This window comes from Haliaeetus albicilla, chromosome 16 (genome assembly GCF_947461875.1).
Source record: "Haliaeetus albicilla chromosome 16, bHalAlb1.1, whole genome shotgun sequence".
In the NCBI taxonomy this organism is placed as follows: Eukaryota; Metazoa; Chordata; class Aves; order Accipitriformes; family Accipitridae; genus Haliaeetus; species Haliaeetus albicilla.
In genome coordinates this window covers 16,856,795-16,875,046 of record NC_091498.1, presented here as the reverse complement: position 1 = coordinate 16,875,046, position 18,252 = coordinate 16,856,795, and the positions used below count along the sequence as shown (strand labels likewise).

Below are 18,252 nucleotides of genomic sequence, written 5' to 3'. Positions count from 1 at the left end.
AATAACTCAGAAGCAAACCTTTTGTCTTACCAAGTTTAGATGTCAGCTCCTTGCATTATAAAACCATTTTTTTGGAAAAGAGGTAAATAATTGAATCAGGGAGGAAAATAAAAGGAGGAATAGGAGCAACTTTTCCCATTGCAAAATCTCTGTTCATAGCTATTGGAAATAACCTGGTTTATTTTACCAACTTTGTGATGTCAGGTTCACTTAACACACGCCTTGTCGACTCCGACTGAGGGGCACACTAACTGCATGACTGATGCACACGGGGAGCAAACACACAGCTGCTCGCACTTTTGTCTTCCCATGAAGGATTTTTGAGAAGTCGTGTAATATTACAGCAGACTTGTCCTTGCCCCAGGTGTAGCAGGTTCTTCCTTTCTCATTGAGTTTGGCAGAGCACATGAATTTCATCATCATCCAGAACAAAAAAATAAGTAAACAGCAAGCATTAAAAAGGAAAAAAACAGATAACATTTAATCTTGAGGGAAAAATAAAGGACATGTCAAGGAACTGCCGCAACCAAGAGATTCTGCTCTATAAACAAAAGCAAATTCTTGAGTGAAAAAGATAACAGAGATACTGCTGCTTTTAAGTCTCAGGAACAGCCAAAATAAGGTTTGTGGGAAAGAGCAGATTTTCAAAACCAACAAACAAAACCACAGTAACATATCCATACCTTTTCATACCAGTGTAATAACTATGAAGGTGGTTAACTTACAAATAAAGATTGGGGGTTTGGGGGTTTTTTTTTGTTGTTTTTTTCCATGCAGCTTAGTTACAACGAAAGGTAGTTACAACAGGTCAATCCTAACAACACATAATCTGACTGAAAAAGGAATCACCATAGCAGTTACAAGAAAATATGAACTAAAAAAGTAATGACAGAAAATTAAGAAAGCAGAGTGACCTGAATATGGAAAGGCATAGAAAAGAACTTCCCAGCATATTAGGTTTCCTGGTTTAGTCCACCAGAAAGGACAGGTTTGTGACATGAATATTAGGCAAGCATTAGGATATCAACAGCAGCAACAATCTCCTCGCACTGTCAAGGGAGCAGATGAAGCATTCCAGTATCATTGGTTTTTTTCCCCACTTGTCAAATTTCTTTGGGTTTATGGTGCTTTGCCCCACCAGGGAAAAGTTACTATGCAGGAAAAAGATGTCAAATGTACATAAAATGTGAGTCAAGAATGTTAGAAACCTATCTTTGAACGTTGTTATTATTATATGGATCTATTAAGCCTAATTTAAGATAAGGCCTTCCAGTCTGATTTCTACCTTTATTTTCTAGGTGTTCTCATGCCACAGTTCACACCCAGCTCTGCCCAAGCAGGACCGTGTTCCTGTTACTTTAGTTCAATGCTTCCAATACCCACTTCTTGTTCAAAGCTCTGCCCAAAGCAGTGACCAGTACTTCTCATTTTTCCCCAAACGAGGATGTTATGGAGGTAATCAGATCTTTGGTCTGGAAGAAAGCTGCTCGCCTGCTTGTACAGATAGATAACTATTCTGAATCAACTAGCCCAGAGAGATCTTGCTTGCCAGTCCATGTCAAAGCTTGGCTAGGAGAGGGAACACCACCACCCCCCCCCCCCCCAACAACCAAAAAACCAAACACCGCCCCCCCCCCCCCCCAAACCCAACACCATCAAAAAAAACAGACATAAGATGTTCACAAAGCACAGCCTAAGGGAGATCCCTGCTGGCAAGATGATAAAATACAGGCACACCATTTCCAAACGCATCATTCACCTGCTATCACAAATAGTTTCTTCCACACCTGAATTCCAAAAACATTGCACATTCACCTCGTGTTCAGTTGGACACCAGCCTCTTGCTCCTGAAGACAGCACTGCCCCACCCGTGCAGCACAGACAGCACAAGAGCAGCTGTTCGGGGGGGGAAAGGGGGAATTTGGTCTCCATTTCACCATGTTTATCAAGCATAAACATTCCCGGCATACTGGAATTAGCTGATGGACCCGTTTCTACAGCTGCTTCTACTGCAGAAGAGCGGGAGGATGGGACCCAGTTGGTTTCCCACTTACTGACATCAGTCATTTTTTCTACCACGTGACAGGCTTTAGATACCATTCCACTTAGGCAATAATTTTATCAGGTAAATGATTTATCTCACCTACTCATCGTAATTAGTGATACAACATTTAGCAATTAATCACCCAATACTGGATATTTGTGCACTGAAAAGAAGAAGGAACAAAATAAAACAACAGATCTTGTCTCAGCTTTTTTGTACATTAAACAACTACTGCAAAATTTCAACAACTGCAACAAATTTCAAGAGACACAAACCAGAAATAATTCTTAACTATGGTGGACTATCATAAAGATACTTATGATACACCTGGGGACAAACTAAGCTCAGAAAACTGTTAACGACTGGATGAGAGACACATAAACTTCCAGACCATAAAAATGACTAAGCAAAGAAAGCAAGAGAGAGTTAAAATGAATATCCAATGAAGGACAACATATTTCACAGGAAATTGGCATTATAAAGAGGTTCAATTTTCCTCTTACAAATGACATATTTGAGAGTAACAGACATTTCCAGTGACTCAGAAAACAAATTTAATTGCCCCTTAGAATGAAGGAAAGCGTACAGGTTTTTTTTTTAAAGAAACTTTATTACAAATCTGTAGGTTTAAGAAAATAGCCCAAAATTGTCAAAGTAGTATGAAAAATGCTGTCATCCTATTCACAGTTACCAGTCTTCTCCAATAAACACAGCATACAAAAATTGATAGAAACCGTGGCAATTCTTTTCAGTGACACAAGTCAGATACTTGTAATTCTAAATCCCCTCCTGACAACTAAGATGCTGCTGGCAGCCCAAGGGAATCACTAAATTGCACTATTTTTGAAAACTGGAAGTTTGGATGAAAAGGCTATATACATATACACATACTGGATTTCATCACATGTACAGGTAACTCAGGGCAAACAAAACATGGCCCAGCACAATACTTAAAGTCTATAAAAACGTGGAAAGCCAGGGCACATGTGTATATGGTATTAAGTTATTCTCTATGCTCTGGTTCCCATTTTTCTTTTACATCTCAAACCTCGTAAAGACCAATTGTTTTGCACTCTCATTTACAGAAACAGCGAAGCTGATGTGTTGCTATACTGTCTTTTCAGACACAGAAAACGTTAGCTGCACTACACGCAGGCAGGTGATCTAAAAATGTAATTCAATTATATTACGTTCTAACTGCAAGTGGGATTTTTAGAAGACTGTAGAATTTACTGCAAGTGGCCTAACACCTTAAGCTCCTCTGAAAAACTGGGGCTAACATGGCATTTCTAATATCATTCACAGATAATTCTTAAAACGCAGGAATGAGGAAAGAACTGTCTGATACATGTTACATTCCTAAACTCAAGTATAGACTGCTTTAAAAAAAGCAGAAAGTTTGCTAGTATGCCATGGATTAAACCCAATCCCGCCCTACAAGTCTAACTCTGGATAACTGGCTGCAATGGTTGGAAGCTGCAGCACAGACCACCGGTAACCATATTCTCAGATCCTTTAGACTGCACAGGACCTAGATGCCCCAACTCGGAGCTGCAATGTAGAAGGGGCTTCAATGTAAGAAGTGTGAAGATTTTAAAGGAGCAGGATGAAACATTTCTGTTACAATACCTGCTCCAGGTACTGATATGATCTAAAAGGGCGGGGGAGAAAAAAAAACCAAACAACTCTGCAACTCTGTAATTTAACTCTTGTTTTTATCAGGTGCTTGAAGGTCCTTAGGCAAAGGACATCTGGGATTTCCTGTTGATCAATCCTCCTTTTGCCAACAGCAACTTGGAAGAAACCAGCATCATGTTAAAAAACTACTCAGTGCATTTCATTCATTTTGCTGTTTCAACTTAAGTTGAAAAGCTCAGAATCAAAGAGTTATTCAAAGAAAACTATGCTGCAGAAGAGCAATTAGAAATCAACAGTCTCTCATCACCAGAGCAAACAGGATGGAAGATGCAGAATTGAATTTACAGTAATTTCCTTCCCCATACAGACCAGATTAACCCTAGGTTAATCAGGGCTACCTGGAACACTTCTTAAAAGCCACCCATTGGTAAGGAGGTTGTCTCATTCTCCTGCATTTTCTGAAAAGTTGATTTCTGAAACACTGTAATGAAACAGTCAAAAATCTTCATTCCAAAGAAGGAAAATAGTTCAGGTACATTCTTAGGCGTGAACCTTCAGGCTTGGGAAACGCTTTTCTAGATTGTCAGCAAGTGTCTGATCAGCCTCACGCAGAACCTCAAGGAAACTCTCCACCTGGAAATAAATTGCAAACACACACATGCACAAAAAGTAAAAAAAAAAAAAAAAAAACCAAAAAAACAAAACAACCTCAAACAACTTGCATGGAACACAGAATTCTTATACTCGGTATAGGGGGTCTTTCTACTTCTATATCTTCCCACCAACAGCAGCCAGCAGCAGTCACTGCAAAGAATAATGGAAAATGCTCCACAGTAGATACCTCCCTCCTAAACCCCACAATTTCAGTTGGTCTAAATTTTGAAACATTATCGCCTTCCCAAAACTCTTATTTTATTGTTTAAATGTACACAAAGAAAAGCTCCCTATGAAAAATATTTAGAATAATTATTCTATAAAAATGTACAGGACAAATTTTCAGCTAGCATAAATTTGCAGACATCCATTCATTTCAGCACAGTTTGACCCTTATATCCGCTGATGATGTAGGCAAAGCTCTGGCTGAAGTAAGCCAGAGGAGACAGACAGGGTACGACTGTTTAGAATGGCATATTACTCCTGTTTGAGCAATTCTGTCCTACTTCTACATCTGATTCTGAAAGGTCTTGTCACCCATGTAGTATTTTTTCAGCTACGTTAAAGACCTTGTCAAACACTCACCGATACGAAATATAGAGGTAAGAGGTTCTGAAACGCACAGGAACATGTCTGTTCATTTAGATGTCCCTGGTGTAGTCCTTCTAACGTATTTTCCTGGAAAACAAAATAAGAAATACAACTAGCATGTCACAAACAGCTGTCGAAAGAACAAACTCAAAATTGTGCACAGTGTCTACAGTATGCGCTTCATTCTCAAAAATGGGTAAAACAACCAGAACTTACAGTTCTCAGAGAATGCCAGATGTAGCTAATACAAAAAGATGTGAAAGCTCATGCATCACAAGTCTCAATCTGAATGCTCCCATAATAAAAAAGTGCAGCTGAGAGAAGTAGTCTATATACTGATATTCTTTCTTTTCCTTAAATAAATTGGTTTTCATTCAAAAGAAATGGCAACATACACCTAGAGAATTTACCATACAGAATCCTGGCCCTGAAGGCGCACACCTCAAAAACCCTGTGTCCCTGCCATTTAACACACATGCTGCCACTCACCTTCTGATTGATTCTCTAATAAATTTCCAGTATGCAACTTCACTTGCACAGAAAAATGCCCACATTCATAGTAACGTCTTTTTTCTTACCTACCATGCAGAAACCCCTCTTAGAATTTTGTTTATTCTTACCTTGGTCAGTTCTTGAAGCATATTGGAAAGTAATTCACAGCAAATATCCTTCAAAATTTTTAAATGGAAATCTTCCTCATTTACATCGGCCCTTCCAGTCTCTCCTTGTTCAGACTCCTTTGAGTTATCAACAGATCTCCTCCCACAGCCCTCCATGTATTGTAAGATACGAATCAAGCTCCCAATCAGAGGCATATCTAATATAAAGTAACAAGAAAATGGAAGTTTAACACTGAAAATTTTTCCCCATCCTTTCAAGGCATTAGAATTTTGAAACACACCACAAGATTTTATACAAAAGCTACAGGAATCTATATTTTGACAGTGTTCTGTTTCGTCATTCAAAGACTGTTTTAAAGAAGCAAGTGGAAGTGTAATGGAAAACCAAAACCATTTTTTCTGCAAGCTACCTATATCTATAAAAAGTATATACCAGGGGTAAGGAATATGAGAAGGAAAATGTCTCTAGTAGTAACTCAGAGAGGCTAGTATGTTAAATTTGCATCCAGATAATCCTATCTGATGAACCAAACCAACACATCTTTTTGTGAAGAAAAAAAACCCCCAAAACAAACCAACAAAACAAAAGAAAACAGAAAAAAGCACGACTTGCTTTTCCTCATCTTGGTATATTCTTGTTCTGTCTGTGAAGCAAACATAGCAGACAGCACGGACAAAATAGAGGCCAATACAGTCTTCTGCTCCTGCACAATAATCGGTGGATCGTCTGGCTGGCAAAGTTCATGGCAAACGAGGTCATAAAGCAAACTCCAAGTCTCTTTTCCTCCATCAGGAGCCTGCACTTGAGAAGGAAAGAAAGAGAACCCACCAACCCAACAAATTTAATCTAGGTACAGGAATTATTTTTCTCCCCATTAAATATCTGATGATCTAGAAGTTACTACCATTCTTGGTCCCACTGTATGTAGCAATTCAAGTGTCTTACCAATAGCCTGAATACCCTCATCCACTGTAGTCAGGAGCTGCAAAATATGCATATAAACATCAAGTCCTTCTGGATTATCTGATCTGCACGGACCAAACGAAAAAACAAAGACAAATTAAAGAACTGATTACTGAGTTTATATTCTGTGTGTTTTGGACACACAGAAGACTATCAGCAACCACTGCCATTCTCTCTGCTAACAAACTAGTTGACTCATTTCAAATTATAACTACAGGAAAACGTATTCTAGTGATCTGTCAAACTATGCAGCTCCCAGTGAAATCAAGATGTCCACACACAGGCCTTAACAAGGAGTCTCCCCAGCCATGAAACCAAAAAGAAATCTCACATACCGGACTTGCTTGGCTGCTTCAAGTATACAGGGCACAATCTTAAAATCTGGAAGTTCTTCAGGGGAATCATCTACAGATGGTCCCACAGACCGACAAGTGCCATTTTTAATCCAGTTTAACATTAGCTCTTCATCCAGATCAAAGAGTTTGTCCACTACTTCACCTACTTTTACCAGCAATTCAACTGCACAAGAAAGAATGTATACATTTCAACAAAAATAAAAACCAAGAGCAAAAATTAGCTCACAACATGCTAATATATAGAAGTATTCAGAGTAAATTCAGTGCTGAAATGTATTAGTTTTGTTCACGACCTACTCATGATGTTTAATTCCTTTTTGCTGCATAGCTCAGGTGAAGAGCTTGATAAACAGGAATTCTATGAAAGATCACTGACACTTTCTACCTTATCATGCCATTTATGAAGCAGGAACTTGATTCTGCAAAGAGACTTCATGTTCCTGAAAAGCTGCAACTTCTGCTTCTGAAGTAAAACTTTTCCAAGATTTGTCCCTAAATATGCAGGTTTCTGCTAATCTTACACCTGCCAATCTGCATTTTACTTAAGTAGATCTGTGATTTCAATTGGATGGAGCAGGACTTCTGAGGATTGTCGTTAAAAAACCACAACCAAATTGAAAAAGTTAAATTATTAGGATTCCTAGACAAATGATAACTGCTGTTACAATTGAGTTGGACACAAAACATAAATGCTATTCAAAGTATTTTCATTATTAGGTGCTTAGTGTGGTTTCTGCTAAATTAGTCCCAAGATTGATTTGTGTACCACTGGCTGCATACCCAAAGGCTGTGCAGTATTCAGCTGCCATTCTGTGCTGGTTTTGGCTGGGATAGAGTTAATTTTCTTCATAGTAGCTGGTATGGGGCTGTGCTTTGGATTTGTGCTGAAAACAGTGTTGATAACACAGGGATGTTTTCGTTACTGCTGAGCAGTGCTTACACAGAGTCAAGGCCTCTTCTGCTTCTCAGCCCACCCCACCAGCGAGCAGGCTGGGGGGCACAAGGAGTTGGGAGGGGACACAGCTGGGACAGCTGACCCCAACTGACCCAAGGGATATCCCAGACCGTAAGTCGTCATGCTCAGCATATAAACCTGGGGAAGAAGGAGGAAGGGGGGGACGTTTGGAGTTACGGCATTTGTCTTCCCAAGTAACAGTTACACGTGATGCAGCCCTGCTGTCCTGGAGATGGCTGAACACCTGCCTGCTGATGGGAAGTGGTGAATGAATTCCATGCTTTGCTTTGCTTCCGTGCATGGCTTTTGCTTTACTTATTAAACTGCTTTATCTCAGCCCATGAGTTTTCTCACTTCTACTCTTCTGATTCTCTCCCCCATCCCACCAGAAGGGGAATGAGCAAGCAGCTGTGCGGTGCTCAGTTGCTGGCTGAGGTTAAACCACGACACATTCAGAGTAACTGAATCATTCCTCCAGTTCACATTCCACAAGTATGGTAGTTTAAAAAAAATGGAAAATACCTATCTGATTTGAAAAAAAGAATTTAAATGAGGTTTTGTTTCAACGATCAAAAATGACACATGTATATCCCTGAATGAGCACTATGTCATTTCCTTTACTGTGCCAAATAACAATTTCTTCTATTAGACTTATTTTGATTCCCCCCCAGAGCTTTCTTCTTCCTCTATGGGTGCTTTTCTGGTTGTTTTTTTATATATTTATAAACCTGCAAAGGCAGGACAAGTTTATTTTGGTGTCCTTTAAATTCATGAGGTTTACTTTACTTTAAAGAAATTCTGTACTCCCAATTGAAAATATTTGTCTTTGAAATTGCATACTTAAGTTCTTTTTTTTTTTTTCTGCAAACACCCACTAACTCCCAGCTTGTTTTGGCAACTTACCATTTGTAGAGCTGGACATGATAAAGCAAACACAGTCATACACAGAAGGGTTCTCTCGGATTCTCTCAACCCAGACATTGGCCACCTCAGGCTGGGAGAGGCAAGTTAACAACAACCTAGAAAAGAATTACCCATTTAACAAATTACAAGCCAATTCATTCATTTTAGCTGTACAAGTGTAAATCCAAAATAATGAGAATGACGTGACAGAAACAGAAATACAGCTCACAGCAAATAGATTCCAGAACAATGTGGAAATGATAAAAGGATAGGATGAGAGGATAATAAAATAGTGAGCCCACTTGTCAACTTTCTTCCCAGGCAACTACACTAATAATGCATTGATTTCTGAGATATCCTACCTGCTTGTTTCCAGAAGAGTTGGGGAGTCTGAATCACACAAACGTTGCAATAACACTTGGCTTTAAGGAGGAAATGTAAGATAAAAGTTAATAAAAATCTATCTTTGTTTAAAAAAAAAAAAGTTATAAAAAGGTTCATTCCATAGCTGCAGCCATGTTTTAGATTAAAACCAGCTTTTCCTGACTGTGCATGCATTTCCAGTGTTCAAGATTGCCAAACTTAGAAATTAAAGATTCAAGAACTTGACTGGTGATTAAAAACAAAAATAAATAGCGGTCTGTATCCTTTTTTTTTCCCTTCACTGAACACTTGCCACACAAATACAGTCAGCCAAAAAGGTGTGAATGAAGATGAGGCATGGCAGGCAAACTTAATTCCTTCTGTAACATGTATTTCACGATTGTGAGCTCAGAAAAGCAGTACTCATGCATGTATAAAGCACATATACACTTACCCAAGATTCTCATCTTTACTGATGGACATGCATATGTCTTGGAAACAGGCCATATTTCCTAATATTCCCACACAGATTTCCTGAGAAGTCAAAACACAGTATAATGAAGCAACTGCAACGCAGTTCACGATATTACTTCCACAGCCATAAGACAAAAGTAAGAGAGGTTCAAAGACATTTTTCAGTTTGATTTCCACGTTCTTATGACCCACCAATTTCAAGACAGAGATACATATTTTTCTACAGGATGCTATTAGACTAGCTTAAAAAATACTCATGACAGGTACTACTCAGATATTTAGGTGTTAAGGTGTTCCATAAAAGCAAATACATCTTGAAATCAACTTTGCTTGCATATTCTATGTACACCATTTTGAAGCTAACCTGGCATCCCTATTATTAAAGCAATAAAGAGTCCTAAGAATAAAAATATTACCACGTAAGTGCAACCCTCACAGATATTCACTTCCTCCCATAAGAAAAAGGTCTTAATACAAGCTTCCGGCAAAGCCCATTTTCTGATTGCAGAGATAAAAAAACAAACCCAACACCCAACCAAAAGCAGTGCAACCCATTAGAATATTCATGCCTAGACAATCATTAAAAGGATGCACATTTCTATACAGGGGACCACAAAAGCTCTGAAGTACCTGTGGGTGACTGGTGCTAACACAGAATGTCCTTGGGATCATTCATTTTCAGCAATTTAAAGTTGGATATCAACTCTCACCACTCAAGGTTATCTTCTTAATTATTAACATGCTATTACCTCTGCTAAATTACAGCTGACGCTCCAGCAGACCCTATTTCAAGAAAGTAGCTGCGATGACCAATTCGCACTCGCTTCCAAATTTTGGCTGTACTTTCAAAACACAAAGTACTGAACTTTCAAAGCCCTACATGCCTCTACTCATCTCCTGAAGTAAAGTGTCTGGTAACTTCAGAGAAAAGGGAGTTGTACCAAGACTGAACACCTCTGAAAACCCTATCTTAAATCCTATAGTACACTGTGTAATACAAGCTGCAACACAATGACATCAAAAGAAAGGGAGAAAAAAAAACGTATTAAGTATTGGTGTCTAACAGTTCCTAACCTCCAAGATTACTTTTTGTATTGGGTTTGCGCGGCAAGGTTTTGGTAGTGGGGGGGCTACAGGGGTGGCTTCTATGAGAAGCTGCTAGAAGCTTCCCCTATGTCCGACAGAGCCAATGCCAGCCAGCTCCAAGATGGACCTGCTGCTGGCCAAGGCTGAGCCCATCAGCAACAGTGGCACCACCTCTGGGATAACATATTTAAGACAGGGAAAAAGTTGCTGCAGAACAGAAACTGCAGCTGGAGAGAGGAGTGAGAACATGTGAGAGAAACAACCCTGCAGGCACCTTTGCAAGGTCAGTGAAGAAGGAGGGGGAGGAGGTGCTCCAGGTGCCAGAGCAGAGATTCCCCTGCAGCCCGTGGGGAAGACCATGGTGAGGCAGGCTGTCCCCCTGCAGCCCAGGGAGGTCCATAGTGGAGAAGATATCCGCCTGCAGCCCGGGGAGGACCCCACGCCGGAGCAGGTGGATGCCAAAAGGAGGCTGTGATCCCGTGGGAAGCCCGCACTGAAGCAGGCTCCTGGCAGGACCTGTGGCCCCATGGAGTGAGGAGCCCACACTGGAGCAGGTTTGCTGGCAGGACTTGTGACCCTGTGGAAGGGACCCACGCTGGAGCAGTCTGTGAAGAACTGCAGCCCATGGGAAGGACTCATGTTGGAGAAGTGTGTGCAGAACTGTCTCCCATAGGAGGGACCCCATGCTGGAGCAGGGGAAGAGAGTGAGGAGGAAGGAGCGGCAGAGACGTGTGATGAACTGACCACAACCCCATTCCCTGTTCACCTGTGCTGCTGGGCGGGGAGGAGGTAGAGAATTTGGGAGTGAAGCTGTGTCTGGGAAGAAGGGAGGGGTGGGGGGAATGTGTTTTAAGATTTGGTTTTATTTCTCATTACCCTACTCTGATTTGATTGGTAATAAATTAAATTAATTTCCCCAGGTCGAGTCTGTTTTGCCCGTGATGGTAATTGGTGAGTGATCTCTCCCTGCCCTTATCTCGACCCACGAGCCTCTCGTTGTATTTTCTCTCCCCTGACCAGTTGAGGAGCGGAGTGATAGAGTGGCTTGGTGGGCACCTGGCATGCAGCCAGGGTCAACCCATGCCACTTTTCTAGGTCTGACTTAAAAAATTCATGACGATTTCTGCTCAGTAATCATGAAATGAATCATGAAAAAAAGGTCAGTCTTCACAGGTTTTTATAACAAGCCTTATAACTACATTTGATAAACTTAGTCCTTCATCAGTAATGACATATATCAGCTTCAGCATCGCTGAAATACTGATTAGACCGTATTAAAAACACTGCACAAAAGCATTTTAAACTTTGATTTTGCATTTTCTCCTTGTTTCCCTAGTGTATTCAAACATGCAATGGGAGGAGGAGGGAGATAGGTGCAAATGCATGTACAGAGCTATTTACTATTGCTATTAATATGGGACAGCTTTTTGACAGCCCATACTTACTGTAAGGCGAGGGCATTTTGACTTGGCAAAAACTCCCATGAATATATCAGGGGCGTTGAACTCCTGAAGAAATAAAGCAACATCCTGTGGAGAAAGTGAATGGATAAGTAAATGGACTTCTACAATTTCCAAATGCAAAATCAAACCTTTTCTCACAGCACAAGGACTCAGTCGAAGAGATGTCAAACTCACTACACGAGATCAGTTATTTCCTAACAGTTAATACCAATAATCCTTGCTTTTCAATGCGAGAAGATCAGCAAGCCCCTGTGGTGATTCAGGATGCCAGTGATTTGCTATACAATGAGCCAAATCACATTTAGTTTCTTTTGCTCTCTCTCAACAGAGGGTCAGAGGCGTTAAGTCAGAATTCAGCAAGTATCATGTTTTCAGACAGTGACATCACCCAGACATACAAAAAGAAACAAGGGAAGGGATTACCATTAGCACTTGATCAGACCATACAGAAGAGGAAACCTCCTCCTCATTTTACCACATTAAGCCACAAAATTAGTTCTCTATTTGGGAGTAAAGGACACATCTTCCATGTTTATTTTAAACATCTAAACAAAGAGCCACAGAATAACATAATAATTAAACCAAAAAAAAAATCTCTTACTTGAGAATTTGTTCCAGCATTTGAGAATGTTGGGAAAAAGATCAAAAAGCTACATTACATTGCCATTGTGAGCGTGTAGCTAAACTTTAAAAGGTTGTTATCTACCAGAGAAAACTACGCTTACCAGCAGGATGCATTACAATTGCTAGAGGGAAAAAAGCCTGTTTAGAGATGACATCAGTATTATCTCCGTAATCAAACTGCTGAAGATACAGGCTATGCACCTGGGTTAATTTCAGCTACAGCTAAGGCGCTATCTTCTAATAACTCTGAGCTTCAGTTCAACCCCTGCACATAATACTGAAAGCCAACAGGTGTGAATATGGTCCCATTTATGCCAGCTGACCCTAAAAACCAGCACCACAGGATCCATTAGACACCTGGAGGAAAGGTCGGGCAGACCACCTTGTTTCTTTCACATCCGCACACAGCTCTGCTTTACATCCTCAAACAGCAGCACAGAGCCCAGCAGCTAGGACACAACAAAAGCTCTGCTTTTGCAAACCAGTGCTGGGCTTAAGAGAGCACACAACTTACTTGCTCGTCTTGAAAAGCAGCCTTCGTGATGAGCCTGCTTGATGCCGATTCACCACACCTGCCCTGCCTAATGACTCACAGCGTGCTGCCAGCCAAACCAGAGAATAATCAACACCGTCGAAATCAGAAAGCTGACCGAGCCCACATAATTCTGTGCCTTCTCCTGCTTCCAGAAGGCTTCTGACCGCACACCGAGGGCAGAAGCCAGCCGTAGCTGTGGACCACCCTTGAGGTCTGACCGCCGCCCATCGCTCCTACCTCGTCCATCGACATGTCCCACACTTTGCAAATGTCATTCTCCATCTCTTCATCCAGCTCCGTCTGGATTCCCCCGGGACTCACGGTGGGCTCCGTCTTCTCGGGGCTAATGACCTGAGGGAAAACGGGGGTGGGGGCGCACACGGGGGGACGGCGGTACGTGAGCTACGAGCAGACGACAGAGACACGCCATGAAACATTAACAACGACCCATCGCTTCAGTCACGGCGCAAAAAACCCCCACACAACCAGGAAACCGGCGTGTCGTGTGTGTGTGTGTGTGTGTGTGTGTGTGTCCCGGTAACGGTCGCACCGCACCCGCCAGGCGCTGACCGTTACCGGGCCCGCCGGCCTCTTCCCTCACGGCGCCCCCGCTCCCCCAGGCCCGCACCTCGATGAGGCGGGTGAGGATGCTGAACAGCCAGTGCTTGCTGTACACCGTGTTCCCCACCGCGTCGCCCTCCTCCTCCTCCGCCTCGCTGGAGGGCGGCGAGGGGTTACGGTCCATGGCGGCCCGCCACAACCGCGCCGGCGCCAACGAGGCGGCGGCGGCGGCCAGAGCGGCGCCGGGGCGGCGCCCCGCAGCGCCCCCTGCCGGGGCGGGGCGCCGCCGGGAGGACACCCCCTCAACGGTCGGGGCGGGGCCCTCAGCGCCCGGCCCTCAGCGCCCGGCCCGGGACGGCGCGACGCGGCCCTGGCCGCCGCCGCCGCCTCCTCCTCCGCGGAAAGCGGCCCCCGAGGAGGCCGAGGCAGACCCCTCGCCCCTCGGAGGCCCAGGCAGACCCCTCGCCCCTCGGCAGCGCCGGTGGGCTCCGTGACGCCCTCACACCGGCCCGCGGGGACGCGGCCGGCGCTGGGAGTTGAGGTCCCCACCCAGAAGGAAGGGAGGCGAGCCAGCAGGCAGCGGTCTACGGGAGAATTTCTTTATTGGGCTGCACAGAGGAGGTGTAACAGGGGAGCAGAGGTGGCCTCCCGGGGGGCAGCGCTAGTATTTGCTGGGGAGGCCCGCAGGTCTGTAGCGGTTGGGATCCCGGCCGCTTCTGCCCCACTCATTCGCCTCTTGGTCGGCTCGGGTGTCTTCTGCGCCTCTGCCACTCACGTCGCTTTGCCATTTTTCCCGGGCATCGCTAAGAGGAAGAAAAAAGGCCACCTGAACCAACCGGGATTTAACTCCACTTTGCGTCGATTTCCTCGCTCATGTAAAGCTAGCTTTTCCACAGGACTTCTCAAAGCGAGATGCAAGCGCATATTCAGTCCTTGTCCTAGAACCATAGTGGAATCCGTAAGTGCTGTGTCAGGAAATGAACCAGCAAGGAGGAAGTTCCTTCTCACCAGAAATGCAGAGGTGAGCAATCTGCCTTCTGGGGAGGACAAGATGAAAGGCCCAAGCTCATGTGGGAGGAGAGGCACCATTCCTATAGAGACAGCCTGTTCGGACATTAACTGCTTCCCCTCCCCTCCACTGTCTTTCTAGGTCAAAAGCTGAGTACAAGTCAAAAAGGACTTCACTCTGACTGGAATGCCTGGATCCCTAGTAACTCACTGTTAACAAGCCAAATACGCTCCATTACCTGATCACTTTGGCTGCCCAAGCACCGCCAGGTCCTCTTTGGGCAGCATCATAATTCCCACGAGCATGGAAATATTTGTCAGCACCTTTATAATTTGCCTCGCGCATGTCCTGGTATGCTCTGAACATATCCCATGCCCCTGAAGAAAGCAGAGAAACAGAGATGACGTTGACTTTAAAGAGTTATCAGTTAAGTCCATTTCAGCCAGGAGCTGAAAGGCCCAGTAACACAGAGAGGCACTTCTCCACATCAGCCTTTGCACAGGGGCATGCCCACGGAAAGGGCCTGCGGGGGCTGATCAAGGCTGTCTTCCAGCAGCAGAAACCAGCGGTGGAGCTGCGGACCTCCCACCTCCGAGGACTGCGTCCCTTGACTGCCAGTAACCTGTGCTCAAGGAGGGGGCTCCTGAGAGAAAGACCTGCAGTAACAGCAGCTTACCTCCCGCTGCATCCCGGACAAATTGTCCGCCTCGGACTAGTAGTGGCGTCTCAGCACTTGTGCACAGAATAAAGGAGAGCAACATGAAGCAGACACAGAGCCTCATGGTTCCTGGCCCAAGCCTGACACAGAGCTGTGAGACAGACAGTTAGAGAGATGAGCAGTTCTGGAGCACCTTTGAGAGACTGTTGCCATAGCATCCATCACACCCATAGCTGTGCCTGGACAGCTGCCCCAGCACTGATGGCTAGCCCAGGAACCCGCTTCTCCCCACACAAGGAGAGATGCCCTCTGTGTGACCACAAGCTCAGCTAAGGACTCCGCAACAGAGGCAGATGGACATGAGAAACTTGCATTTTAGCATTCCCTGCTGCTCCTGTCACGAATACAGAAAAGCCCCCCCATGCTAAAGCATTAGTCCTGTTCCTGAATACCAGCTAAAACCACAGCATATAGCTCACAAATTCAGAATATCACTCACCACTGCAGAAAGGCAAAGCCAAAGGAGGGGAGCTTGTCTTGTGTGCTCTCAGACTCAGAGAGGATATTTATAAGCAATTCAAACCCCTCAAAAGAGGAAATTGGAAAGGATACCCTTGGCTGGGAATTCCCCACAACCACCCCACTTCCAAAACTGAAATCATTACAGTAAGCCTGTCCTTATCATTACTGTAAGTTCATAGCTCCTGTTACACAATTTTTTAGAAAGTATGTGGTGCTTCTTCAGCTGTCCACAGGACTATTTGCGCCTCATAACAAGCAGGATGAGAAACTGTCTTGAAGACTGATGTGTTCTGTGTCGTTGAAGTGTTACAGTTCACTTAAGGGTGACACTTTTGTTCGGCTCTTCTGCTGGACAGAGCTCAGAGGAGAAGGTGCCTGATCATCTGCACTGTATGTTGAAGCACAAGGTCAGGTCTGTGTTTGTGCATGAGCAGCAGTCAGCTGCATTACCACAATGGCTGCAGGAACCACTAAGCAAAATTCCCATGCATGCTGGGATGAAAAAATGGATCCCAGAGTTGATAGAATGGAAAACGTGAAATGTTGCTTTTAACTCCACTGCAAAACAAACTGCAAACACCTATGTCCCTGCTGATAATGCTTCAAGATAGCGCACACACACCCCCCCCCCCACCATAAAGAAGGCCTGAATGGTTCGTCCTGCCTTTGCTTACTCTCATGGATCCTTCTCAAGGGGCTTCTAGCCATCCTGCTGCAACAGTGGCTCAGTGAGGCTCAGGTAGGCTAAACTAAGGAAGTTTTGATGCAGCAGTAAACATTTTATGTAAGGGGAAGTTCAGATCCATACAGCCACAACTCTGCTAGATTTTAAGATCGATATTTTAACTGTCAGGCCCTATTGGCATGCTTCACAGTTTGACTATCCACTGTGCTCTCTCTGCTTAGGAGCCTGCTTGCTTCCCTTGGTTAACAACTAACACAACTGTTTCCACTGCATAAAGCTCTGCGTTTGAGTGCAGTTGCACTGTAGAATGAATGTGCAGAAATGTCTCCCCATTGTGTGGTCTCATACGTGATTTAACAAGTCTAAGAGAACTTCTTTAAATTCTCTGCAGAAGAGGTATGTGTAGTAGCCCCAGTCACAACTCTTAAACAATTAGCTGCTGGAGCCAAAGGGCAAAGGCACGAGGTAAAAGAGGTGCAATAACAAACAGCTAATAAAGTGCCAGCAGCTAACTTCCTTGGGCATCACTAGACTTCAGACAATAATTTAGCGTAGGGGAAGAAGAAACACTTTCCACAGACAAGCCTGGAGTGGCAGGACAGATATTCTCTAGGATACTGTATCTCTAAATGGAACAATTTGAGATGAGAATCTAAACCCCAACCCAATGGACAAGGAAACTTTGCAAAAAGCAGGCAGCCAGGCACATAATTTTGTCCCCTACCACCCGGGAACCTGATACTTAGTAGTGTAACAGCTCAGTTACAGCAGAGACTGGAAGGCTGTGGTTTGCTGCAACTCTGTTCACATTCTAGCAATGACTTATGCCCTTACAGTACATCAGCTCAAGTGCCTTCTCTGCTGGCTGCAAGTAGCCCTGTCTGTCTCTTTTTGGTTTTGATTTAAAAAAAAAAAAACAAAAACAAACTGGAAAATTATACCTGTAAGTTAGGGTACAGGCTCACTAACGCATATCCCGTTTTGGCCAGGGATCTAGAACAGAGCATTGCCTTCAGAACTGACTTAAGGAACTTTTCCCTACAAAAGCTTAGACATTTTGGACCACAGAGAATATTTCTGAGTTTTCTGATGTGGCCTGATGTGTTTCACATTCTCTCCAAACCAAAATTTTCTGCAAAGAGCACAAACACGAGGATAATTGCAAGAAGGCAGGCGCTGGAGGGGATTTTTATAAGATCTTGGATTGCATCCTCCTGACTTGTCTCCAACAAGGAAGGCAGCAGCAGTGACAACAATACTAGAGCTTCCTACAGTAACTGAGATAAAGCACCAGCTTTGTGCTTCAGCAAATAACAGCCTGAGCATTGCTTGTCCATAGCCTCTTTGCCTGCTTTCCAGGTCACAGCTCTTGGCCCACAGAAACAACCTGCAGCCAAAATCGTTGCTTTTGCAACACAAATAGGCAAGCTGCCTCTGAGCATGTAGAAGGGTTTGAATGGAATATTCCTTTCTGGCCCAGCACTAAAACAGAGCCTGCATGGGCACACTGGGTAAACATAACACATATAGGGGCACCTAGGAGACCC

General features: G+C 43.7%; 2 protein-coding genes across 2 annotated transcripts; both read right to left on the bottom strand.

The window, feature by feature from the left end:
• Positions 1–2,228: 2,228 nt before the first annotated feature.
• SAAL1 (serum amyloid A like 1) lies at positions 2,229–14,074 on the bottom strand. Its single transcript, XM_069803709.1, has 12 exons — positions 13,899–14,074; positions 13,508–13,621; positions 12,094–12,177; positions 9,543–9,622; positions 9,088–9,147; positions 8,726–8,841; positions 6,847–7,030; positions 6,494–6,576; positions 6,161–6,349; positions 5,548–5,744; positions 4,922–5,014; positions 2,229–4,315 (listed from the first exon to the last, which is right to left on the bottom strand). The coding sequence occupies exons 1-12, from the start codon at positions 14,013–14,015 to the stop codon at positions 4,223–4,225; spliced, it is 1,410 nt and encodes a 469-aa protein (XP_069659810.1). The 5' UTR covers positions 14,016–14,074; the 3' UTR covers positions 2,229–4,222.
• Positions 14,075–14,416: 342 nt separating this feature from the next.
• LOC104312274 (serum amyloid A protein) lies at positions 14,417–18,097 on the bottom strand. The gene is made up of 4 exons (XM_009918474.2): positions 15,998–18,097; positions 15,517–15,649; positions 15,079–15,217; positions 14,417–14,634 (listed from the first exon to the last, which is right to left on the bottom strand). The coding sequence occupies exons 2-4, from the start codon at positions 15,620–15,622 to the stop codon at positions 14,493–14,495; spliced, it is 387 nt and encodes a 128-aa protein (XP_009916776.2). The 5' UTR covers positions 15,623–15,649; positions 15,998–18,097; the 3' UTR covers positions 14,417–14,492.
• Between the last annotated feature and the right edge of the window lie 155 nt (positions 18,098–18,252).

Coding starts and splice junctions, on each gene's coding strand:
- LOC104312274 (XM_009918474.2), bottom strand. CDS start 15,622: ATGAGGCTCTGTGTCTGCTTCATGTTGCTCTCCTTTATTCTGTGCACA. Junction 15,218..15,516: donor TGTCCGGGATGCAGCGGGAG/GTAAGCTGCTGT, acceptor TGCTTTCTTCAG/GGGCATGGGATATGTTCAGA. Junction 14,635..15,078: donor TGGGCAGCCAAAGTGATCAG/GTAATGGAGCGT, acceptor TCTTCCTCTTAG/CGATGCCCGGGAAAAATGGC.
- SAAL1 (XM_069803709.1), bottom strand. CDS start 14,015: ATGGACCGTAACCCCTCGCCGCCCTCCAGCGAGGCGGAGGAGGAGGAG. Junction 6,577..6,846: donor GAAGCAGCCAAGCAAGTCCG/GTATGTGAGATT, acceptor TGGTCCGTGCAG/ATCAGATAATCCAGAAGGAC. Junction 4,316..4,921: donor TACCTCTATATTTCGTATCG/GTGAGTGTTTGA, acceptor ATTTATTTCCAG/GTGGAGAGTTTCCTTGAGGT.